We start from the raw sequence: 26,662 nt of genomic DNA, 5'->3' as shown, positions 1-26,662 counted from the left end.
AGAACTATAAAAGGTGAATTCTCTGCTTGGTACTGACTCCATCATGAAAGCATATTTATGATGCTGATTTAAAAAAAACATATGCTTGACATCATGAGATAGGGTACACAACGTTCCTTTCTTATACAAACTGCTTTTTTGAAGGAACTGCAGGAAGGAAAACAAATGCACTCAGGGATAATGATCCCTGAATTAATAAAACTTGAGATATTGATCTATCACACTTGTACAGCTTACATTCAGGATAACAGAGTCCAGAGTAAAAGAGATTCTGTATTTAAAAATCAAGCCACTCACCTGCTGCTGCCATGTGCTCACTGGTTCGAATTGGTTGAAACCCCACAAAAGGTACTTGCATTGATAATATTAAGCCCACAATGTAGAAGGTGCTGTAAGCTGTATTAAAAAAAAACACAATGTAAAAAAAAACTATCACTATCACTGCTCCAAATCCAACACAGCAAAAAACAGGTTTCCAAAAGGATACTTCTTATGAACATGGTTACGTATTCAAATTGCAGAAAATCCTCCATAGTGGCACACAGATGGTCACCACTAAAATAAAACCTGGGATTAGAAATTAAGATATACATTTAGTTTTGGTTATGAAGAGCTTATGTTTAGTTATTTTAGAGGAGTTTTGAAGAAGTGTAAAAAGATTGAGTTGTTTCATGTATTGTGGAATCTTTCTATGAAAAGTTGAATTTTTAAAATCAATGTAAGAACACCAGAACATTAGTTTTTCAAATACACTTCTGGAAAATCACATAACTTTAGCTATTGGCAGAAAGTGAGGACTGCAGATGCTGGGGATCAGAGTCGTGTGTGTGGCCCTGAAAATGCACAGCAGGCCAGTCAGCATCCGAGGAGCAGGAGAATCAATGTTTCAGACATAAGCCCTATTCCTAATGAAGTCACTTCTACTGCTCCTCAGATGCTGCCTGACCTGCTGTGTTTTTCCAGTGCCTCACTTTAGCTATTGCTTGTACTCACTTCTTAGAAACTACTTGCCTTGGTTTTATGATCGTCTTGTCTGGATACTCTCTTATTGATGAAAAGTGAATCTCTGCAGAAACAAACCTTTCTCACCCTCCATCCCCTCCTTTACCTTGTGCAAGCATGTTTTAGGTTGTTTAGAAGGGTTCATACTTAAACTCTCATACTTAAACTTCAGTGAATAAGTTTTATTTTATAATGAAGCAATAATTGTGCTTCTTTAAGAAAACTGGTTGATGGCTATTTTTAATTCCAGATCTAACACAGAAATCATATTTGGAACAATTTATGAATTAATCACATTGGACAACGTAATTTAATTTACGTTGTGATCTATGGCGCAGTGGAACTAGAAAGACTGTGAACTCCTACCATCTCAGTTATAATACTTTATAGACAATTTTTATCAGTAAATTTAAATTATTAAGGTATCATGAAGTGGGAAACATTTTGTTTTAAACAAATATTAAGATATACGATTGTTAGGATTATAAGTAATGTTTCTAAATTTATCTGCGAATGAATTTAAGAAATCAGACAAAAGGTACAAAACACTTTTATAGAAATTAAAGCCATCTTTCTTGTGATATGCAAGATTTGCTACATTTGTTCTGATACCATTCTATCATATAATTGTAAGATAGGAGTTCTCTGATGCTACATTGATATATTCTTTTTATATAGTTGAGACAGTGACCAACCTGCAATAGAAGAAAACAGAAGACTGATTCAGTCAGCAAGTAAACTATTTTAAATGTATTAAATGTTGATAGATTAAGATCAATTGAAAAGCAGGAAGTTTTGTTTTTCAGGTTGCTGAAATGTGACAGATATCATGGCAAATTCAATTTGTGATCAAAGACATCAAACGAAGGCCCTCTTTTGCCTTCTCAGGTGGATGCAGGAAATCATATTGCACTATTCAAAATGCAGATGAGCTGTTGATGTCCTGATGCTTAAACAAATACAACCAAATGATATCTGATGGTTCATTTCACTGCTCTTTGCAGGAGCTTGCTGTATACAAAACGGTTTTTCTGTCAATCTACAATTGCAGCTGCTCATCATAGTGACTATATTGGCTATAAAGCAATTTCCACGGGGGTGGCATGGTGGCTCAGTGGTGAGCACTGCTGCCTCAGAGCCTGGGACCCAGATTTGATTCCACCCTTAACCTGTGGAATTTGCACATTCTCCCAATATCTGCATGGGCTTCCGCTGGGTGCTGCGGTTTCCTTCCACAGTCCAAAGATATGCAAGTTAAGTGTACTGGCCATGCTAAATTGCCCATGATGTACAGGCTAGGTGGACTAATTGTGGGAAATGCAGGGTGATGTAGGGGAGGTGCGCTCTGTAGAGGGTTGGCATGGACTTGATCAGCTGAATGGTCTGCTCACACACTGTAGGGATTCCTATGATGAGTACATGATAGAAGAGATAGAAATGCAGCTTCATTGCTTCTTTCATTAATATACTGTAAAATGTCATTGCTACTCTGAAAACAAAAGTATTGCAGGCACTGGAGATCTGAAGCAAACAAGAGCAGAAATTCTTAGAGAAACTCAGCAGTCAGGCAACATCAGTGAAGAGAATATAGTTATGAGACAGGTGGATGTGGACAAAGCATGTGTCTTCACATTACAAATACTATCAGACCATTTTTAAAGTTAGTCATATTTGTAGACTATTTGAATAAATAGTATTACAGTAAAACTATGACAAGTTCTACTGCATGGTGCCCACCCAGGAATTCATGTTAAATGGAGCTTCAAGAAAGCCATAGAAATGGCTTTGCTTTCAGATTTGCCGACAAGTAGGCAAAATCTGTTAAAACACAGTAATACGGTAAGTGCTGGAAAAAGATCTTATTTTTCAATTTGCTCAGACTTACAATGGCCAAACTTTGGTTCACTCTGATTGTAAAACCGTGCGCAGATATTATACACAAAGGGGGCATCAGAACTGTCAGCTTTCATGTTTCCGAAAACAAAGAAATAGGAAACAATGCTAGAACGTGGGCCAACATGTACTGGATCATGCTCCATTCTTCAGGAACATGACATGAAGTAGGTTGGTGATACTGTAAGACAATTTTGCAAAACAAAACTTCAGTTCCTCAAAGGGAATGACTATGAGGTGATCGGTTTTACATAGTTTACAAAAGCTCTGGGACAAGTGAATTACCCTGAATTCTCAAGCGCAATCACATTAGGTAAAAGCTCTGGAGAATTGGGCTTGTTTTCAAAAATAATATTCTTAGCAGGACTTATACACTTAACAGCAAGGTCCTGGGGAGTGTTACTGAACAAAGAGACTTGGAGTGCAGGTTCACAGCCCCTTGAAAGTGGAGTCGCAGGTAGATAGAATAGTGAAGGCAGCATTTGGTATGCTTTCCTTTATCGGTCAGATTATTGAGTACAGGAGTCATGTTGCAGCTGTATAGGATGTTGGTTAGACCACTGTTGGACTATTGCATGCAATATTCTTATCAGAAAGATGTTGTGAAACTTGAAAGGGCTCAGAAAAGATCTACAAGGACGTTGCCAGGATTGGAGGATTTGAGCTATAGGGTGAGGCTGAATAAGCTGGGCCTGTTTTGCCTGGAGTGTCGGAGGTTGAGGGGTGACCTTATAGAAGTTTATAAAATCATGAGGGACATGGATAGGATAAATAGACAAAGTATTTTTCCTGGGGTGGGGAGTCCAGAACTAGACGGCACAGGTTTAGGAAGAGAGGGGAAAGATATAAAAGAGACCTAAGGGGCAACTTTTTCATGCAGAGGGTGGTACGTGTATGGAATGAGCTGCCAGAGGAAGTGGTGGAGATTGGTACAATTGCAACATTTAAGAGGCATTTGGATGGGTTTATGAATAGAAAGGGTTTGGAGGGATATGGGCCAGGTGCTGGCAGGACTGGGATATCCGGTCAGCATGGACAGGTTGGACCAAAGGGTCTGTTTCTGTGCTGTACATCTCTATGACTCTATTACACTAACAGACTTCCAGGTTTTGAATCTTCGTTTCACGTATAATTCACTGCACCTTCTAATAAATTCAATCTATTTCTAAATCAAACAGCCTGTTGTGAGGCTAACTGTGGTGTTCTTCAGGGAACTTGTGAAGCAAGTGTTACATGCTAATTAGTTCATTTCCTCTAGCTTTAAAGAAAATAATTCCCTTACTTGAGTTTGTGCTATATAGGTCTCCAACAAGCTTTCAGTAAAAATAGTCTGAGCCCTGTACCTTTCTGTATTGCAAAGAATTCCACAGGCCCTTCACAGAACTGATGTGGCCAGCTTTAGTTTTCATTTTATGCAAGGAAACAGTGGTTTCAAACTGTATGGACTATCTGACATATATTTCATTCCATACAATTATTCAGAAAAGGAAATTAAATGGTTAACATCTGCTGCTGGGAAAACACTCCAGTCCATTATTAATGAAAAAGTAGCAGGACATTTAGAAAAGCTTAACAATAGAACAGAGTCAAATTCATTCTGTGAAAGGAAAATCATGTTTGATTAGTGAAATATTCTAGAGTTCTTTGGAGGATATAACAAGCAGAGTTGATAAAGGAGAACTAGCAGATGTAGTGTATTTGGGATGATCCTATTTGGCCCCATAACGGGTCCTTTTCAGGTTAGAAAGTTTCAACTAGTGGATATTCATATAACCTTAATTATTTCAATATATATTAATGTCTTGGAGAGGAGACAGGGTGTAATACATTCAAATTTGCTGCTAATGCAAAAACAGGTAGAAGGGCATTTGTGGTGATGACAAAGAATTTGCAAGGGGACATAGGCTGAATGAGCGAGCAAAAACTTGGCAGGTGGACACTAATGTAGAAGGGAGAGGTCTTGATAGGAAGAATCAAAAGATAAACTACTATTTAAAAGCCTGAATATGTGAGATTCTCTACCTCTGAAAGTTGTGGAGGCTAGATCACAAAATACTTGACAAAGAGGTCAGAGACAGGTTTTTGAAATATTGAAACACTCATGGCAGGAAATAGGGGCTTAGGCCTCGGGCAGATCAACCATGATCTTATAGAATAGTGGTGAACGCTTGAGGGGCTGAATGGTCTACTTTTGCTCCAATTTCAGATGGAGTTTAATTCCGATAAATGCAAGGTGCTGCATTTTGGGAAAGCAAATCTTAGCAGGACTTATACACTTAATGCACTTAAAGGTCCTAGGGAGTGTTGCTGAACAAAGAGACCTTGGAGTGCAGATTCATAACTCCTTGAAAGTGGAGTTGCAGGTAAATAGGATAGTGGAGGAGGAGTTTAGTATGCTTTCCTTTATTAGTCAAGAGTATTGAGTACAGGGTTGGGAGGTCATGTTGCGGCTGTACAGGACATTGGTTAGGCCACTGTTGGAATATTGCATGCAATTCTGGTCTCCTTCCATTCGGAAAGATGTTGTGAAACTTGAAAGGGTTCAGAAAAGATTTACAAGGATGTTAGCAGGGTTGGAGGATTTGAGCTATAGGGAGAGGCTGAACAGGTGGGGCTATTTTCCCTGGAGCGGCAGAGGCTGAGGGATGACCTTATAGAGGTTTACAAAATTATGCGGGGCATAGATAGGGTAAACAGACAAAGTCTTTTCTCTGGGGTTGGGTGGTCCAGAACCAGAGGGCATAGGTTTAGGATGAGAGGGGAATGATATAAAAGAGACCTAAGGGACAAGTTTTTCACACAGAGGGTGGTAGGTGTATGGAATGAGCTGCCAGAGGAAGTGGTGGAGGCTGGTACAATTGCAACATTTAAGAGGCATTTGAATGGGTATATGAATAGCAAGGGTTTGGAGGGATATGGGCTGGGTGCTGGCAGGTGAGACAAGATTGGGTTGGGATCTCTGGTCAGCATGGACGGGTTGGACCAAAGGGTCTGTTTCCATGCTGTACATCTCTATGACTCTATGTTCTTCATGAAGTATTCTTAATAACTTTCTAGTTGTGCCAAGGATAGACTCAGGAAGCTCTATGACAAAGGAAACACACCAATCTAACATTTCTTTGGATCTTTTAACCTCATCACCACATTGGGCAGAGGATCTTGAAGAAAACATGACAGCGTACATTTTATGTAAAAACTCCTTGCCTTTAAATATTAGCAATTGACCATAAAACAACAGTATCAAGGAGATCAAAGGCTGAAGTACAAAACGTGAGAAGTTTAGAACCCCAATGTGTTTCAATCTTTGTTTATTCTGCACTTTTAAAGTCTGCACAAAACGTAGAGCATATTATGCATAGGCATTTTACTTGACAAATCTGTTTACACTTTAGTGGTAATGTGTATTGGCTCAAAATAAATTATACGTGGTAACTGACTGAAAGGATTAAAAGGTTTTGGCTCAAACATGAGAGAGAAATAGTTGAACAGTGTGGTGCTGGAAAAGCACAACTGGTCAGGCAGCATCTGAGGAGTAAGAGAATCAATGTTTCGGGCATAAACTTTTCATCAGGAATAGTACGTCTTGTGCATATATAAATTACATGGGTATATCAAGGCAGTGGTCATTTGAAAAATTGTGGCAAATACTGAAAATCTGCAGTATGAACTTCACAAAACTCCATTTTCTATTATTATTGCATAATATCATTTGGCAAAATAATCACTTGCCAACAAATAAATTATTGGATTTCCTTCTCAAAGTCAACTTGTCATCCAAATTAATGACGGAGAGAATACATCCTGTTCACTTGATTTGAACCATTTTTGAAAACCTCCAGGACTAAAATTATGACACTCAAAACACTTGTTATTGTACTCAAAACATGCATTTTCTGCTCAAGCTTCAGATTTATGTCAATCTCAATAATATTATTGTCTGCAACTGCTGTCTTATTATCCACTGATGCATTTCCTATAGAAGCAGTGTTTACTTAATTCCAGGTTGAAATACTCATTACATCCAATTTCATAGATAAATACCAATTGTAATGTTATCGAGTTACTTCATTAATTTTACGTGGCATTTATATTTTTGACAAGTTTTGAAGTCACTGCTACATAGGAACTTAAAATTAATGAAACACCCCTTTTATATTAAAAAAAAATGAGATGCCTTAACTAGTGCATCATCTGAATGTCATGCATGCATACAATGCCAATGCCATCTTCTGGCAAATCAGAGTAAAAACAATTCCTTCCAGAAACTGAATGTTACAGCATCAATTAATGATCTAAATGTTAAAAGTGTTTACTAATGAGTAGAGAGTAGGGTTGGGCAGGGATTCATAGGCTAGTTAAAGTACAGGTGGAGGCAAATGAGCACATTGTGTCAGTGCTGATTCTATGTAAAAGCAACTCAGGTGGTCAGATTCTTGACCCTTCTAATAAGAGTAGTTTCTCCATATTTACTCCGCTTGGATCCTTCATGATTTTGTGCACCTCTATCAAACCTCCTCTCAATCTCTCTTCCAAGGAGAGAAGTCTCAGCTTTACCATTTCATTCTCATGGTTGAAATTCCTTATTCTTGTAAATCTTTTCTGAACCCTCTCAACATTTTGACAGCCCTCTTAAATATTGCATCCAGTTCTGGACTTTCTATGAAACAGTGGTTTGGTCTCCTTTAGTAAAAGTTCTTAAACCACCCATCCCCCTCCATTCATACTCTGCCATGATTTATAAAGGTTGGGATTTTGTATGCCTTATAAACCACTTTCTTATTCGAAAATACAATATCTTGTAGATATTATTTGGAATAACAATCATTCAGCCTGAGTATTTCCAATGATTATTCACAGGAAGTAGACTGCTGTGGAGGTAAAGTAATTTACTAGACTTTGCCAGATGTTGGCTCTTTTTCTATGACAGTAAACATGTGAGCAAGGGAATAACTACTAATTGAGGCCAAACAATAAAACCAAAATCTGAGAGATGGGGTGACAGTGAGAATAGATACAAGACATTAGATGAGAGTATTATTTTTAGTGCTATAATAATTTTATTGGCAAAATTAAGCATGTTTATTTAAACGCAAAAATATTGTAAAACTAAACAGCAGCAATTTCACCATATGCACACACTGACCATTTAACCAACCATTTATATATTTGAGTGTTTGCTTGTAACAGATATTCATGCTGTATGCAATCATATCCATCGCACATTAAAGCATTACAAAATGTAAATATCTGGCACAATCACATCTCGTTGGCCTGATAGCATATTCACATCAAAACAATGAAATAGATCAACTGAATAATGCTAACTAGTTCACATACTAAATTCAGTTGGAAATACACCAAGAAGAATCCCCAAAAGTGCCCCTAATAAACTGTACTTAACTGCCATTGTAATGAGGAAGAGGGGTGGTTGGCTTCAAATCTTGTTTGTCAGGCAAGGGGATTTAGGCAGAGATGTAGATGCACTCATTTTGCTGAACCGTATGGAGTTGAGAGAACAGTGTCCACAGCATTGCTGGATCAAGGAAGCAGCCTTTAAGCAATTTCCATCTCTCAACTCAATGTTCCCCTTCCCATCCCTCATGCAGCACTTTTTCCCAGAAGTTACTCTTTTATTGTTCCCTCAGAGTTGGTCACCCTGATGTATAGAGCACCAAAAGACTTTGAGCCATTGTAAAAGGAATTCTTACACTGTAAGGAATCCACCTGCATTTTATGATTTGACAAACAATTTCTCCAGGATTTTGTTTTCTGATTAGAGATCTTTGTCCTTCAAAACACCTGTTTGACAATTTGCCATGCATCAGTGCTCTTGACACAGTAAGTAATGCAGTCCAGGGAACCAGTAGGCAGTATTTAGCAGTAGTTTTTCTACTGACACAAGTTTTGCTGATATGCCTTTGTCACAATCTGTATTAAGACAGATATTGTATGGAACTACCTTGAATAAACTACATAAGTTAACTGAATTTCCTTCACTCCTGAAATAATTCTTTGCGGTTGTAAATTTCAAGTGGTCTATTTTATTTTAGCTTGAAGGTACTGCAGCTTTATTTGGTTACTAACCACAATGGAATGAGACAACAGGAATAAGTATTATAGTTGAATTTCAGTGCCCTTGGAAATGCCACAAGAAATCAAGCATGGCTGTTGAGAATTGGGGATCCCCTTAAATCTCTGTTAACTCAGTATTCCATATTTGGTATTTCCCGCACAACATGCAGTCTCATCTAACTGTTATATCAGTAACTAGTCATTTGCAAATGTAAACTCATCTCTAACAAAAACAGAGAAGGCGGCATAATAATCTCCAAGGTTCTGACTCATGTAAAAGTTTTATCAAGCACCATCCGATCCCATTATCAACACAGTACACTGAAAATAAGGAGGTGTTTTTTGTCTGAGGTGAAAACTAACCTTGATATAGCAATGCTTAAATGGGTCAACAGTCATCTGACTCGGGCGTGGCTGTTCCATGGCTGCTGGCCAAGAGGAGTTAGACAAGTGATTGACAGAGCATTGATGGCAAGCCACCAAAGTCCATCACAAAAGGATGTAGCAGTGGGCTTTGTCTACTCCTCCATTCTACAAATTGGCTCCAGGAATGAAAAAACATTCTCATCTGTCACAAGTCATACATTTCCTTTCTTTGCCTAATTAGCTAATGTACCATATTGAAACCACTGCTTCTCAATAAGCCACCAGAAGATTACAACAGATTGCACATTGCCTATCTTAGGTAACTGTGATCACGAACACCCTAAAATCAACATGACCAATAAAGCATAATAATAAGTGTACAATTAATCCAACTGTCCAAGGCTTAACCGGAAGTATGAGTTTTTTTTTGGAACAGAATAATCATGAGTTTACTGACCTATATAGATTCTTCTACTGAACCTCTGCATCAGTAGCAATACAAATACATGCAGCGGAATGAGGTTGATAATGAACACATAACCACCCCATGCAGATACCTGAAAATCAATGGACAAAAATAATTAAACTAAAGTTCAAATTAGATACAAGTAAAACTGCAATGCAAGAAAACGATAGTTCCCATGACCAACAAGGCCAGTACTGAAACTATGAAGATTTCACAGTAGATTGACGAAGTATAACATATAGCTGTCTCCGTTCATTTAATTCTTTCATCACTGGCTTCGTGCTTTCAGTATTTACCTTGTAGATTTGGGGAAGAGTTTTGTCATCCCTGACCGAGCAGTAGATAGAACTCTGAAGTTCAACAAAAATTCTTAGACTTGAAGAAGAAAAAAAAAGGATAACTCTCATCTCTCCATATCACGTCATTCGATGGATTGTGCAAACAATACCATTGAAGCTGGACATATAATGGAGGTCAGCTTCGTTGTTTGAACGGTTGATTTGGAATGCAGAATAATGCCAACAGTACAGGTTTCTTGTTCTGGGACAATGGAGATTTTCATTGTAAAATATGGATGTAATTTAATTTCTTACTCTATTCAGGAACACTTGCATCAATGAGTAGTGTGATGTGCCACTATTCAATGTTGTTCCTTGGTTGAGCTACCTTGCAGAAAGATTGAACAAATGATGAACCTTCTGAATTCTGAAACATTTTCTGGATCAGCATAACAAGAGACAGATAAAAATCATTATAAGCAAATTTGTTTTCATATTTAAAATTTACAATAATTGTCTATCTGGACTACTTTGTTAGGGGATGTGCCTGTTGCAGTTATTTATTGGGTGGTGCCTAGTGCACATGAAGTAAATAAAGCATGTTACGGACATACAGCTACCAACAGCTGATGGTAAAGAAAGATAGAAGGGGTGGTTTTGAGGAAAATGTAAACAACATAAACCAAGGAGAGTCCAACAACATTACCCTAGCTAAAGATTGTTTCAGTGAGAGATCAGATTGATGGAAGGGAGGTGATGAAATTAAGGTCTTAAAGTTGACAAAATGGAAGGGATAAATATTTGATGCAACTTACTCAAAAGGTAATCTCTGTGCCAAAAAAATGAAGATTCACTAGATTTGAACAAATTAGTTTTAGAAAAGCTGTTATGTGAATTAAAATCCATCAATGTTGACTCGGTAGATGAAGATATTAGTCTTCACAGTATCTATACAAGCACAAATGTAACTTTTACTATGAAACCTGAATCCTAAGCAATAATTGATAATTGGAAAGCTGTTTTCTTTGATGACAAATGCTGAAATGTTTTGACAAAATTTCAAGAAAATAGAGCACAAATTTCTCAATATTGAGCTGATCAGATGTAAATTTGCTTTTTCAACTCAGAAGAAAATAGTTCCCAATTAGACATTTAATATAGTTACAAACAGCCACAAAACCACTCTAGACGAAACTGGTATTTATAATGCATGCTCCATTTTCACAAATGCAGTTTATGTGGCTTTTCACAGAACAAGTCTTTGGTGAAAGAATAACCAGAAACGTATATAAAGAAGTACTGTTGCAATAAAGGTACTAATTTGACTGCAAACAATTTGTAGGCCTCTACTATTTAAAACATAATTTTGGTCTTACTGAATTTAATCAGTAAATGAAATTTTGAAAGGAAAAGATTAAAATCTAATAAATGCTTATGAAGCATAATATTGTTAGGTGCATTCCTTAGTTCTCTGTGAAATTTTTTTTTAGATATCTGTGTGCAATACAGGTAGCTGAGGGAATTGTCTACATCAATGCTGCCCAGAGAGAATTAGTTTTCAGTGATCCAAAAGTCATTATATTCACACACAAAAATGCAGTGTATTTTGATGCAAGGATGCTTATATATGATTTTGAAAATCATCTTTCGGTTCTAATGACTAGGTTTGACCAAACATACCATAAAATCAAAACACTTAAGGAGCAGGGCGCCAACTAGAACATACTTGGTAAATGAGAGTCAAGTCTGGGATTCAGAGACTTGAAGTACAACAATGCAATCATCTTGCTGAATCATCTGAAATCTGACAGCGCTAGGGACCCAAGTTCAATTCCAACCTCAGGCGAGTGTCTGTGTAGAGTTTGCACATTCTCCCCACGTCTGTGTGGGTTTCCTCCGGGTGCTCCGGTTTCCTCCCACAATCCAAACATGTGCAGGTTAGGTGAACTGGCCATGCTAAACTGCCCATAGTTTTCAGGGATGTGTAAATTAGGTGCATTAGTCAGGGGTAAAATGTAGAGTAATAAGGTAGGGGAATGGGTTTGGGTGGGATACACTTTGGAGGGTTGGTGTGGACCTGTTGGGCCAAAGGGCTTGTTTCAACACTGTAGGGATTCTATAGAAGTGTAACATACTGAATTATTTTCAGCTTTGATATAAATTCCAGGGAATAATGAAAGAGTTCAACTTGTCTTACCATATAAAAGTAGGACAAGCAGCAACATATCGTCCAGAAAACTGAGCCAGTTTTTACAGATTTGACCTGTTGTGAAAAATGCACAAGAGACAATTATTAAGATCATCAATTTTAAATTAAACCTTACCATAGATCTTTTCCAATACCTGCAAGTCAATTAGTTCACTTTTCAATATTAGAAGGCAACTCAAACTAGATAGATTTTGAATTTGGTTCAAAGCTACTAGAGTTTTAAGAATTCAAGCATACAAACCCAATAAGTCAGAATTTATAAAAGAAAACATGTATTATCGATGTTACTGATATGTACATCAGAGGATACAGTTTAGACAGTGTCCAAAACAAAAAGACTATGTATGTATTGTATAGTCATGCTGTTATAAGGTTTTACAATGATATTATCCTTAAATCTATGAAGAATTTTGCATTTCCATTTGATAGTTGTGGAGATGCTGCCAGGAAGCAGGATGAGAGCGATAAATTTTCATTTTAATTTTGAATGTAAGCATTTTTCATGGTTGCTCAGGGCAAAGTATGTGTAACAGGATCTTCTGTTTCTACAATTACTGAAATATACAAGGATGGGATGTTAAAGATGTTCCTTTTAATATTAAAATAAGTCACTGTTTAAGCTTACCATATGATACATTTATTTAATCACATAAAGGTAGTGGAATCGGGTAGGCAGCAATGAGCTGGAACATGTTGAGCACACTAAATGCTCTAGTTCTAGTGCAGATCTGACATGCACTTTAAAACAAAGTCTTCCGTCTTCAAGATCAACACTGACTGAACTTCATAAAAATGCAGGCACTGTGTAAGTGCAGCATTTAGGCAATCATCTTTTGTCTCAAAGCAAAAAATAACTTGCATAATGGGGACAAACAGCCTGATGATGTCTGGTCCCTCTCTCAGATATTCAAGTTCACAACAGACTACACTCCTTCAATATTAGAAACAACTGAATTTCAGTGATTCCTACAAAGCATGTCATGTGCAAATTGTAGGTTAGTCTGACTTTGCAACAACCCAAATGTCAATGTTCCTGCGAAGATACAAAAAATATTTTCCTTAATTAACTAGCCATTAAGGGAAAATCACCAACTGCTCCCTGTAATTCACTTTTTCCTTTCCATCTGTATTTTTATTTGATTTATTGTCACATGTACCTAGGTACAGTGAAAAGTTTTGTTTTGCATGCAGTACAGGCAAATCATAACATGCAAAGATAATAAGGTAATTGAACAGAGCAAGGAATACAAAGTTTATGGCTGCAAAGAATGTGCACAAAAAGCAAGATCAACATTAGATTTGAAATTTGAGAGGTCCATTCAGAATTCTAATAATGGTGGGGGAAGAAGCTGTTCTTGAACCTGTTGGTGCACATATTTAAGCTTTTGTATCTTCTGCCTGAGAGAAGAGGTTGGAAGAGATTATAACCATGGTGGGACGGATCTTTGAGGATGCTGGCTGCCATTCCAGGGCACCAAGAAGTGTAGGTGGTGTCAATGGATGGAAGGTTGGTTTGCGTGTTGGATTGGGCTGTGTTCATAACTCTCTATTAGTTTCTGGGTAGTATGGTCCTGGGCAGAACGTTGCCATAACAAGCTGTGATGCATCCAGACAGAATGCTTCCTATGGTGCATCTACAAAACCTGGTGCCGAACTTCCTTAGACTCCTGAGGAAGAGGAGGTGTTGTTGTGCCTGCTTGATCATCACTTTAAAGTGGGTGGTCCAGGACAGATTGTTGTTGCTCTCGACCATCTTCATTTCAGCTCAGCTCCACTGATGCTGATAGTGTCATACCCTCTTCCTTGCTTACTGACGTCGATGATCAGCTCTAGCTTTGCTGACATTGAGGGAGAGATTATTGTTACTCCTGTATTCTGTCTCATCATGGTTTGATATTCGGCCTATGTCAATGGCATCATCAACAAACTTGCAGATAGAATGGAGATGAAATTTGGCCACACAGTCATAAGTGTACAGGGAGTACAGTATGAAGATATTTTCATTTCCATGCAAGTTAATTAAAAACAAAATCAAGGAAGGCTATCTGGAAAAGTGTAAAATCTCAAGGAATAAAATAGTTAAAAACTAAGAAATTTGAAACTGATAAACTTAAATTTACTTCCTTGAAAAAAGGACTGATAAAATGCACAATTATTCATGTGCATAGGCAAAATCCTATTCAGTGGACCAAGTTTTAGATTCTTGATAAAGGATGGAAACTGAGTGATAAAATGGCTTAGAAAATCTTCACCTGAATGTAAAAAAAAAGTGAGTGTTGAGACAGAACATAAATGATGGCAACAAATGACAAATAATCTCTCAACATTAAATGGCATTTAGACATTAAAACCCCAATCACTGGCACTTCTGTCACAGCTCATGGCTCTTATCCACAAACCTGCAAGAAGACTCCTTCATTTAGCTCTCATGAGAAGGAGGATCTCATTTGATATGAACCACTGACTACTGCACAAAAGTCTTATTTTCAGCATAATTTTCCTTTCATGTGGGTTTGCGGCCAGACATCCAAAGAATTTCTGTATCAGATACTTTGGCCAAAATGTATGCCCACTTCTCTAGATTGATCTGCCCCCATCACCTCATTCCCACTTCATGGAGATGTTAAAGACCTCTATTAACATGCCCCATTATTCTCATCTCCATAACACAAAATTAACAGTAAAATACCAGGATACAGGTTGAGCCATTTAGGACACCCAGAGAGTGGAGAGCCTGTGGAATTCTCTGCCACAGAAAATATCTGAAGCTAAACCATTGAGAAGGAGTTATACATACTTCTTAGGGCTAAAGGAATTAAAGATATGGGGAGAAAGCAGGAACAAGTTACTGGGTTTAAATTATTAGCCACATTTGTACTGAACAGCAGAGCAGGCTTGAAGGGCTGAATGGCCTACTCCTGCCCTTCTGTTCTAAGTTTCTATGATTAACTTTTGGAAAGTTATTTGCATACAAGTTGGACTTTTAATGACAATGCAGACATTTTATGGTCACATTTATTGGCTGGCATGGTGGCGCAATAGTTAGCACTGCTGCCTCACATCAGGAGGGCCCCAGGTTCAATTCCTGCCCTGGGGGACTATGCGTATGGAGTTTGCACATTCTCCCCACGTCTGTGTGGGTTTCCTTATTGTGCTCTGGCTTCCTTCCACTGTCCAAAGGTATGCACATCAGGTGAACTGGCTAAACTAAATTGCCAATAGCACTAGATGCATTAGTCAGAGTGAAATGGGTATGGGTGGGATACTCTTGGGTGGGAGGATTGGTGTGGACTTGTTGGGCCAAATGGCCTGTTTCCACACTGTGGGGAATCTATAAACATGAGATGTCTATTCCAGATACAGATTCCCAATCATCCAGAGAGATTTGGTCATCACACTTCCAGATTATTAGTCTAGGCTTCTGGAGTACTAACGCAATTGCAATCACAAAGTACCACACTCGTTTTCTTGTCTTAAGGAACTTAATTTCCTGTATGCAAAAACACTAATCATTTTTCTGAGTGGTAAAGCATCAAGCTTTACCTGACTTCTTGCCTATGCAAAAATTCAATTACACAAGTTGATGTTTATTACAGAATTGAAGACTAGTGGTGACAAAGCAGTCATTAATTTCATAATAAAAGTTGATGACATTGTAAAGATTGCAGCTCAAATACTTTGTAATTGCTGAAGAATTCAGCCATTAGATATTTGTATTAATCTTAATATGATTTTAAAAAGGTTTAACTGAGTGGCAAACGTTTTGTGCAATGACCATGACACTTAGTTTCTTCTACAAGCCATACAATACTAGGTGAAGTCCTGCAGGATTTACCATTGATATTGCTGGTGATCAAAGTGCTAAGTTGCAACTTAAGTGAACCACCCAAAAGTCAATAACACTAAACTAATCCCTACACAGTATAATTTCCTCACTCTCCTTTCTAGCAATACAACTACTATTATCAGATATTGTTTCATGGTTTACATCCATGAAATTCACAGGAAATTCATTTTTATTCAATTTTTTTTTAATCTATGCCATGGCATGGAAAAATTTCTTGTTGTAGTTTGATACAACAGTGTTGCTTGCTAGGTCATTTTGAAGGGCAATTTAGAGTTAACCACATTGCCGCGAGCCATAAGTAGACCTAAGACAGGGAGGAATGGCAAATTTTCTTCCCTGAAGGACGAGTGATAAATAGTGAGTTTTTTTCATGAACAGAGAATTGTACAATAACTTTACAGAATTGCAGAAACATTGTGGTGCAAAGGCTCATGGTGACTGCTTTGTTTTCCAAAAATAATGTCATGACTTAGAGTCACCGTCTTGCCCATTTCTCATACCCTTGCAGACTGGATAATTTAAACAGAAACAAGATCCTCTTAAATTCCTCAACAGAACACCACTTCCAGGGAGTGCATTCCAGACTCAAACAACAGTGAAAAATGTTATTTCTCACATCACGTTTGCTTCTTTGAAAAATAAAAAAATCCATACACTCATTTTTGATTCCTTGGCCCCATATACTCTTTTCAGCCTTCTCATAATTTTGAAAACTTCTGTCAGACCTCCTCTTAGCTTTCTTCTGTCCAAGAACTGTCTCAACATCTTCTATCTAGCTCCATTGATGAAGTTTCTCAACCCTGGAACCATTTCTGAACGCAAATGCATTCCATTTTCCTGCAATGGTGGCCCTTAGAATCTATATACATTCTTCCAGCTGAGGTCTAACCAATGTCATACAAATTCAGCACCAACTCCTCATGCTTGTCCTTGATGTCCACATGATGAAAACCTAGGGTACTGTATGCTTTATTAATTTCTCTCTTCACTCATCTTACCACGCTCAATCTGTGCACATACATGTAGGTCCTCTGCACCTGCAACCTCTTTAGAATTGTACCCGTTACCTTAAACCATGTATCCACGTTCTTACTAAATGTATCACCTCACAATTCTAACAACTGCAATGGGCTAGCAGTAAACATGACAATTTGACAGGCCAGACTGGTTTATAGGCTCAGCATGTTTTACTTTTACAACATAGGATTTGTTTAGTTCTTGGATTCTGTAATTACTGTAACTGCCAGCGATCCAACCCATAGTACTTGGCATGCATGACATACTGCTGTCCTCAGTGGGCAGCCTGAATTGTTAAGCTGGTAAATGTCATTGCATCCATCTCAAGCGACAGCATGTTCACTTTGCTAGCCTTCAAAAATCAAGATGTGGTTGCTACCTTGTTTCTTGTGCACAGGCTCCTTAGTGTTCACTTAGGCTTTGGTGAAGATAAAAATAAAACGCATTTTGAACATTAAACGCAGGCATGGGTAGTCATTAACTTTTCATTGTTCAGCAGTATCTAACTTGGCACATGCTTTGAAAACTTAAGTCGCCAGATTTTCCACATACAGACTAAGTTGACTTGTGACCCAGATGGGGTTGAAATGGACAAAAATCTGGAAATTCTAAGTACTCGACAATTAGCTAGTTTTGCTATAGTACTTTTTTTTACTCAATGCCACTTTACCAGGATTGCAATTTTTAAAAAATTAAATCTTGGGCATTGCACTTATGAAACAGAAAAAATGTGTATACAGATGATTAGGACTGGATGTGTTAGCTATCTTTGTAATGCATCTTTTACATCTAAGTGATATAGAAATCACTTGGCAAGAGTACTTGCATCTTCAAGAATCAGAAATGTTCTTAACCACATTCATCATTCGCAGCTATAAATACCAAAACTGAACTTAACTATAACAAGATATTGGGAATTAAACAAAATTACCAGAGTAGCCTTGACCACCCATTATACAAGTATTTCCAAAGTTGTAAAATGTCTTTTTCACACTAACTTATAATTTAATTTGATACCAAGGAGGAACATTTTATTCAAATGGAAGTCCCAACGTTTAGAGAGCTCATTCCAATTTAAGTTCTACTCACCAGCTCCCTACCAGTACTCATCAACAATTTCCTATCTGACAAAAAAAAAGCTGATTAATTTTACATGAAAACCACATCTGAATTTCAAGTACATTTATATGGATGACTTACCCACAGGTAGTATGTAAATTGCAATGCAAAAATAGCTATTCCTTCATTATCAAATGAGCCTGCCACTGATCGTGATATATAGCCCGGTACAATAGCAATGAAGCAAGCAGCAAGTAGTCCTGCTCCTTGATTCCACAGTTCCTTAGTGAGAAGAAATGTCGATATTGATGTAAGACCACTGAATACAGGAGCTAGAAAGACACAGACATCCCGGATGTGGACTGTTATATGAAGCGTATTCAAAATCCAGTGTATACAGCCTGCTGTAACCATGAGGCCAGGATACACCTGCATGAGAAGAAAAAAATAAATTTGTTAATTATAGTGATTTTTTTTAAAGTTAATTAAATATCTCTTACCTAGGAATTTGTTATTACATTCAAACACTTAAAAAACAAGCTATATAATTTTAAATATACTTGGCAGCACAGTTCCTAAAGACATTGTAAAACTGAATCCATAAATGAGGATACAAACACAATAAAACATCCTAAGATATTTCACAGGAATAATCAGACAGAATGACAGTAAAATGAGGTACTCTGACATTTGACCAAAATCCTGGCCAATGATGCAGATTAAAGGAATAGATAGAAGGAGAAAGAAATAAAGGAGTGGGTAGATTTGGCAAGAAATTCCAAGGCTTCAGTAATTAGTTAAACAATTAGCAATAGCATGGCAAAGGAAATGGAATAGAATGAATAAATTTGTGGGGTTACTTGAATCAAAGGGAATTTCAACTACTTATTTTGAAATACCAAACATCTCAGGGCATAGCCACTGTTGACGATGGCACTGACCTCAGATTAGAGACCACGATTCAGAGTGGATCAAAGGTTTTTTGGAGTGAGCACAGAGGTTCCCACTTAGGAGCTAAACCTGTGCTCATCGCCATACTCAGCAGCTAAAACTACTTCCTGGGTGAGACATAACCTGGAAACATTAAAATGGGGTCACAATGAGGAAAAGGTTTGGGAAACACCTGAGTTATACTGGTCAGTGCACTTGTACACAAAACAATATCTCGTTCCTCCATCCCATAACCTCTGACCTGAAACAGACGTATACTGTGGTTAACATTCAACATATGATCAAAATGTATCTTTAAAATTCCACCCACCATTTGAGACACAAACTCAGAATCTTGACAGTGTGGAAACAGGCCATTCTGCCCTACAAGTTCACACCGACCCTCCAAAGAATAACCCATTCACCTACCCTGTTACTCTACATTTACCCACAACTAATGCTTAACCTACACATCCCTGAACATTATGGGCAATTCAGCATGGCCAATTCACCTAACCTGCACATCCTTGGATTGAGAGATGAAACAGGAGCACTTGGAATAAACCCACGCAGACACAAGGAGAATGTGCAAACTCCACACAGACAGTTGCCCGATGCTGGAATCGAGCCAGTGTCCCTGGTGCTATGAGGCAGCAGTGCTAACCACTGAGCCACCATTCTGCCCTATTGTAGACTTCCTGTATGCCATTTAATTCCAATAGCTTCACGTACTGAAAGCTTCATGCTCCGGTATGTCAAGCAGTCAGGTCAAGCTGACATATTGTCAGATTTGGAATTAACATGAAGGAGCAGTCTTGAAAATATATACCAGGCTCCTGCATTTTGCCTTCCACAGATTTCAATTTTTTTTCTGGCATATACCATGTCTCTCAACAGTTTACTCAAACACATTCCTTCTGTAATCACATTTTGGAACACTTCTTAAGAATATACTTTTAAAAAAAAACTACTGAAGAAAGACATTTTATGGAAACTTTTCATCCTGCATTCATCAGGGCAATCAGAAAGCTATAAAGAGAATTCAAACAAAAACTAAAGTCAAAATTAAACAGGTTATGCAATTTTTTTTAAAAAACCATTCTATTTTTGAAATAGGATCACTGGACTCAAAATGTTAACTGCTTTCTCTCCACAGATGCTGGGCCAGAGTTTCTTCATCACTTTGTTTTGGTTGAGTTAAAAAAAGTACTAAATTTGCATATTATAACAGTAAACAGCTGATGAGAACATATAAATTAGGCAGTTCAATATTTGTTTGAGCAGTGAGCACACCAAACATTTGAATGAAAGTTACAAAGCAGGTGTTTCTACATATATTAAACTCCCAAATGCCACTTTGAAAACACCTTCTCATAAAGTAGACACACGAGGTAAACTGAACACAGTACATTGCATCGCAGCTGCAGGATAAAGTGACTTTACTATCTTAAGAGATATACAAGGTTTTAAACTGTGTCACTATTGTTTTTTCCCCAAGTTTTCGAATTGAAATCAGCTGACACTCCACTAGAAAGCAATTGTTGCCAGACTATCTGTATTCACAGCTTAATTAAGCAGCTAGCTTCAGAGCAGGAGCAGAGACCTAAAAAGCAGGTTGCTTCATCATTTAAGTGTTTGGTGGATAAAAAAACTACTTTAAATTTACTGAAATTCATTTATTACATTCCTCAAAGTTAGATTTTCATTTCTGAAGTTGTTGTCAGAATGCCACTATAAGTTATCTTTATTAACTCACTGACCAGCTCGCTATATTCATTAATACACAGTTCCTGTTCATTCATTCATAACCTTTTACTAAATCGTTATTTACTATAACATGGTTTTATTCATTCATAAAACCACTGTTCTGCAGTATATTTTACTATCCAAAATTTAAAACAATCTTTTCTAATCAAAACAACTCTTTCAAACCCATTACTGCATTCTTACACCTTATCAGCCCTTGCTACAAGTAGCGTTTACCTCTGAATAAGTGTAGTATACAGAATGATACTATCCCCGTTAAGTTTAGAAGACTAATCAGCCCTTACCAACATCTCCTGGACCTGAAGAGATTCCAATTAGTGTGTACCTGTTAAATACCTTCTAACTGGGCCATTATCCCTTTAAGAAACTGACAAAACAGCACTTCCATGAAATTGCATCAATGAATGAAATTCACACCAGCAAACCGTAAATGAACCTCACAACCCAGCTGCAGTAATCAGTTTAATATCCTTTATTAAGTATGGGTACAATTTCTAATTTACTTAGAGCATATAGGCCTAGTATTTCTACTAACATTTACTAATTTAAAAAGACAAAAAGGACTAATACCTCTTAATTATGCATGCAGACCAGACAGGCATTCTCAATCCCAACAGAAGTAGCAGCCAGCACATTTTAACCCATCTCTAGTCTTCCAGGACAGAAGCCCTTCAAACCTTTGTGTACTACCAATACAACGATGTAACACCGTTGTATTGGTAATGAGATTTTAATATTTGTATGAACGGTGTATAAAGAGGGTCTTGTAAGAACTGTATTTTGGGATTGTATTGTTATAACCAACAACTGTATTGTTGCCGCCTCAAACTTGTGCTGCAATTGCTGATTAAGTCACCAAGTCTGGCTGTCATTTGAGCGCGATCCCACATAAGGAAGGATGCATTCATACAGATATTCATTTGCCCAAGATACACTTTGGTGCACAAAACACACTTGAGTGTTCACAGTGTACGATGGCGCTGCTCAAGATTCAATTAACCACACATTTTAACATTGATCTTCTAATGTGCTGGTATGACTGCATATACAGCCATAATAGTCAGCAATTATGGTGAAAAGACCAAGCTTTTCAGTAACAAGCAATTTACTAAAATATAAATAGCCATTCTTTACACCTAATTTACAACACAAATTAGGGCAGCTGTTGTTTCTCAGCTGGCCTGCATAAAACACAGGTGGTTTTGACAGCAAATGACAGCCATGAACTCTCAGTATTACACAGAATTTATAGCAGAGGTTAGTCAATGCGGCAAGACTGCTTTTGTTTCTTTTGAGCCTCAACCCACCAACCCTCTAACTCATCCATACAGCCTTGCATTTTCTCTGCCTTCCAAACTGATCCCTAAAATGCATTATAGATACGCCTCAGCTAATCAACGCACATTCCATATTCTCACTGACCTTATTAAATTTGTTGAAAACCATCTTATATTGATGGTCTATGATTTAATTGTCCCCAAGTACCAAGTCTACTTAAACTTAAAGATCTCCAATAGGCCCCCCACATCCTCCTTCAAATATAAATAACTTTCTAGTCTGCTCCAAAGCCTCTATAACAAACACAGAAGAAAATCAGCAGGTCCAGTAGCATTTGCAAGGAGAAACAAAGTGAATATGGAGTCCAATAGAAGTCTTGCTTTAGAAGAAATCACACTGGATTCAAAATGTTAACTCTCTTGCATTCCACAGATCCTACTAAATCTGAGTTTTTCCAGTAGTGTGTGCGTTTGTTTCAGACTTCCAGCATCTGCAGTATTCTGCTTTTATTCCAAAGGTTTTAATAATGTGGCTACAAGAATTGTAAACAATAGAGTCTGGCCTAAACAAGGTACAGTGCATTTTTTTTCATAGAACTCTCTAAGAGTATACCTGTTTGATTACTGGAAGCTCTTTTGGGTAGAAGTGACCTGTACAAGAAGGATGGATTTCACCTAAATTGGAAGAGGACTAATATACTGGCAAGGAGATTTACTAGAGCTGCTTGGGAGCATTTAAACTAGTAAGGAGTGGGTGGGACCAGGGAGATAGTGAGGAAGAAGATTAATCTGAGACTGGTACAGTTGAGTAAAGAAGCAAGACAAACAAACAATCAGGGCAGGCAGGGACAAGGTAAGACTGATAAATTAAACTGCATTTATTTCAATGCAAGAAGCCAGGGAAGGCAGATGAACTCAGGGCATGGTTAGGAACTTTGGACTGGGATATCATAGCAATTACAGAAACATGGCTGAGGGATGGGCAGGACTGGCAGCTTAATGTTCCAGGATACAAATGCTTCAGGAAGGACAGAAGGGAGGAAAGAGAGGAGGAGGCGTGGCATTTCTGATAAGGGCTAGCATTACAGCTGTACTGAGGCATGATATTCCCGGAAATACATCCAGGGAAGTTATTTGGGTGGAACTGAGAAATAAGAAAAGGATGATCATCTTATTGGGATTGTATTGTAGACCCACCCACCCCCCTAGTAGAGAGGGAAACTGAGAAACAAATTTGCAACGAGATCTCCATTATCTACAAGAATAATAGGGTGGTTATGGTTGGAGATTTTAACTTTCCAAACATAGACTGGGACTGCCATAGTGTTAAGGGTTTAGATGGAGAGAATTTGTTAAGTGTGTACAAGACAATTTTCTGATTCAGTGCAAAACTTGACCTACTCTTGGGAAGTAAGGCAGGGCAGGTGACTGAGGTGTCAGTGGGGGAGCACTTTGGGGCCAGCGACCATAATTCTATTAGTTTTAAAATAGCGATGGAAAAGGATAGACCAGATCTAAAAGTTGAAGTTCTACACTGGAGGACGGCCAATTTTGACAGTATTAGGCAAGAACTTTCAAAAGCTGACTGGGCACAGATGCTCGCAGGTAAAGGGACAGCTGGAAAAGGGGAAGCCTTCAGAAATGAGATAATGAGAGCCCAAAGAAAGTATACTCTTGTTAGGGTGAAAGGAAAGATTGGTAGATATAGGGAATGCTGAATGCCTAAAGAATTTGAGGGTTTGGTTAAGGAAAAGAAAGGAAACATATGTCAGGTATAGACAGGAGAGATCAAGTGAATCCTTAGAAGAGCATAAAGACAGTAGGAATATACTTGAGAGAGATCAGGAGGGCAAAAAGGGGACATGAAATAACTTTGGCAAATAGAGTTAAGGAGAATCCAAAGGGTTTTTATAAATACATCAAGTACAAAAGGGTAACTAGGGAGAGAATAGGGCCCCTCAAAGATTAACAAGGCGGCCTTTGTGTGGAGCCGCAGGAGATGGGGCAGATACTAAACGAGTATTTTGCATGAGTATTTACTGTGGAAAAGGACATGGAAGATATAGATGGTGAAATCTTGAAAAATGTCCATATTACAGAGGAGGGACTGCTAGATGTCTTGAAACACAAAAAAGTGGATAAATCCCCAGGACCTGATCAGGTGTACCTAGAACTCTATGGGGAAACTAGGGAAATGATTGCTGGGCCTCTTACTGAGATATTTGTATCATCGATAGTCACGGGTGAGGTGCCGGAAGACTGGAGGTTGGCCACTATTTAAGAAAGGTGGGAAGGACAAGCCAAGGAACTATAGACCATTGAACCTGATGTCAGTGGTGGGGAAGTTGATGGAGCGAATCCCGAGGGACAGGATGTACATGTATTTGGAAAGGTAAGGACCGATTAGGGATCATCAACGTGGCTTTGCTTGTGGGAAATTATGTCTCACAAACTTGATTTGAATTTTTTGAAGTAACAAAAAGGATTAATGAGTGCAGAGCGATGGACGGGATCGAATGGACTTCATTAAGGCATTCGACAAGGTTCCCCATGGGAGACTGGTGAGTAAGGTTAGATCTCATGGAATACAGGGAGAACTCGTCATTTGGATACAGAACTGGCTCAAAAGGTAAAGACAGAGGGTGGAGTAGTGGGTTGTTTTTCAGACTGGAGGCCTGTGACCAGTGGAGTGCCACAAGGATCGGTGCTGGGTCCACTACTTTTCATCATTTAAATAAAATGACTGGATGTGAGCATAGGAAGTATAATTAGTAAGTTTGCAGATGACACCAAAATTGGAGGTGTAGTGGGCAGTGAAGGAGGTTACCTCTGATTATAAAGAGATCTTGATCAGATGGACCAATGGGCTGAGAAGTGGCAGGTGGAGTTTGATTTAGATAAATGTGAGGTGCTGCATTTTGGGAAAGCAAATCTTAGCAGGACTTATACACTTAATGGTATGGTCCTAGGGAGTGTTGCTGAACAAAGAGACCGTGACTGCAGGTTCATAGCTCCTCGAAAGTGGAGTCACAGGTAGATAGGATGGTGAAAGTGGCGTTTGGTATGCCTTCCTTTATTGGTCAGAGTATTGAGTACAGGGGTTGGGAGGTCATGTTGCAGCTGTACAGGACATTGGTTAGGCTACTGTTGGAATATTGCGTGCAATTCTGGTCTCCTTCCTCTCAAAGATGCTGTGAAACTTGAAAGGGCTCAGAAAGGATTTACAAGGATGTTGCCAGGGTTGGAGGATTTCAGCTATATGGAGAGATTGAATAGGCTAGGGCTGTTTTCCCTAGAGTGTTGGAGGCTGAGGGGTGGTCTTAGAGAGGTTTATAAAATCACGAGGGGCATGGAAAGGGTAAATAGATAAAGTATTTTCCCTGAGGTGGTGGGGGGGGAAAAGAGACCAGAACTAGAGGGCATAGGTTTTGGGTGAGAGGAGAAAGATATGAGAAACACCTAGGGGGCAACCTTTTCACTTGAGGGTGTTATGTGTATGGAATGAGCTGCCAGAGTAAGTGGTGGAAGCTGGTACAATTGCAACATTTAAAAGGCATCTGGATGGGTATATGAATAGGAAGGGTTTGGAGGGATATGAGCTGGTTGCTGGCAGGTGGGACTAGATTGGGTTGAAATATCTGGTCGACATAGACGAGTTGGACGGAAGGGTCAGTTTCCATGCTATACATCTTTATGACTATGACTGATTTGCTTTTCTAATTGCTTTATTAACTTACATTACTATTTTGTGATCTGCATATGTGTACTCCCAAATCCCTTTGCTCATCTACCTCATATATTCTAAATATCGTGAACTTTATTTCTCACCAAAATGCAGTATCTAATTCTTCAGCCAATTAAAATAAACTTGCACAGCAGGCTTACAAATTTAGTTGTTGTATTTTTTAAGAGCCTGGTTGGGATGTTGCTACAGGTCAGAATGAATTCGCAGCAACTTTTAGTATTGATCTGCTTTCAAGCAAAAACAGTAGCGTAGAACGTGTTTTGAAGCATCAAGCAAAAGTCTTTGTACATGTGATACGACGGCGATACTTAGTTTACAGGATCCCCTCCTAATGACACTTTTTCCTCAAAAGTAATCTTGTAAAGTAGGTGAGATAACAGCAAGTGTGCAATTGGAAAATGCAAAGTTAAGATCGCGTGGTACTTGAAATGTCTACACTAAGGCTGAAACTTTTTGACTTACTTGGGGGATGAAGGTAAATAAAGCTTAAGATCTTTCCCCCCTTATGAAGTACTTCTTAGATATGAAATTGATTAAAATGTTTGAGAGAAAAGGTACAATATTTTCACTGGGTAGGTATCCAGTCAAGTCTCCTTTGTTACTTGGCTTCCTCAATTAATGTTTACATTGTAAACAGCACAGTTGAAACATTTTAAAGAGCTATTTTAAATCCAAGTGTCTTCAGACAACCATGATATAGAGTGGGACAATTGAATACCAAACATTCATAGGAT

At 38.2% G+C, this 26,662-nt stretch overlaps 1 protein-coding gene across 1 annotated transcript in view; it reads right to left on the bottom strand.

Moving 5' to 3' along the window:
• Nucleotides 1-26,662, bottom strand: part of stt3b (STT3 oligosaccharyltransferase complex catalytic subunit B) — a 118,939-nt gene that overhangs the window by 35,604 nt on the left and 56,673 nt on the right. Inside the window, exons 3-6 of the mRNA XM_072560688.1 lie at nucleotides 18,351-18,638; nucleotides 12,275-12,340; nucleotides 9,791-9,890; nucleotides 298-396 (exon numbers count right to left, since the gene is read on the bottom strand). Coding sequence (XP_072416789.1) covers nucleotides 298-396; nucleotides 9,791-9,890; nucleotides 12,275-12,340; nucleotides 18,351-18,638 — 553 coding nt within the window. The remainder of the gene's footprint in view (nucleotides 1-297; nucleotides 397-9,790; nucleotides 9,891-12,274; nucleotides 12,341-18,350; nucleotides 18,639-26,662) is intronic.

Source organism: Chiloscyllium punctatum, chromosome 41, assembly GCF_047496795.1.
Source record: "Chiloscyllium punctatum isolate Juve2018m chromosome 41, sChiPun1.3, whole genome shotgun sequence".
NCBI lineage: Eukaryota > Metazoa > Chordata > Chondrichthyes > Orectolobiformes > Hemiscylliidae > Chiloscyllium > Chiloscyllium punctatum.
Note: the sequence above shows the minus strand (reverse complement) of the source record. Positions and strands in the feature narration are given on the sequence as shown.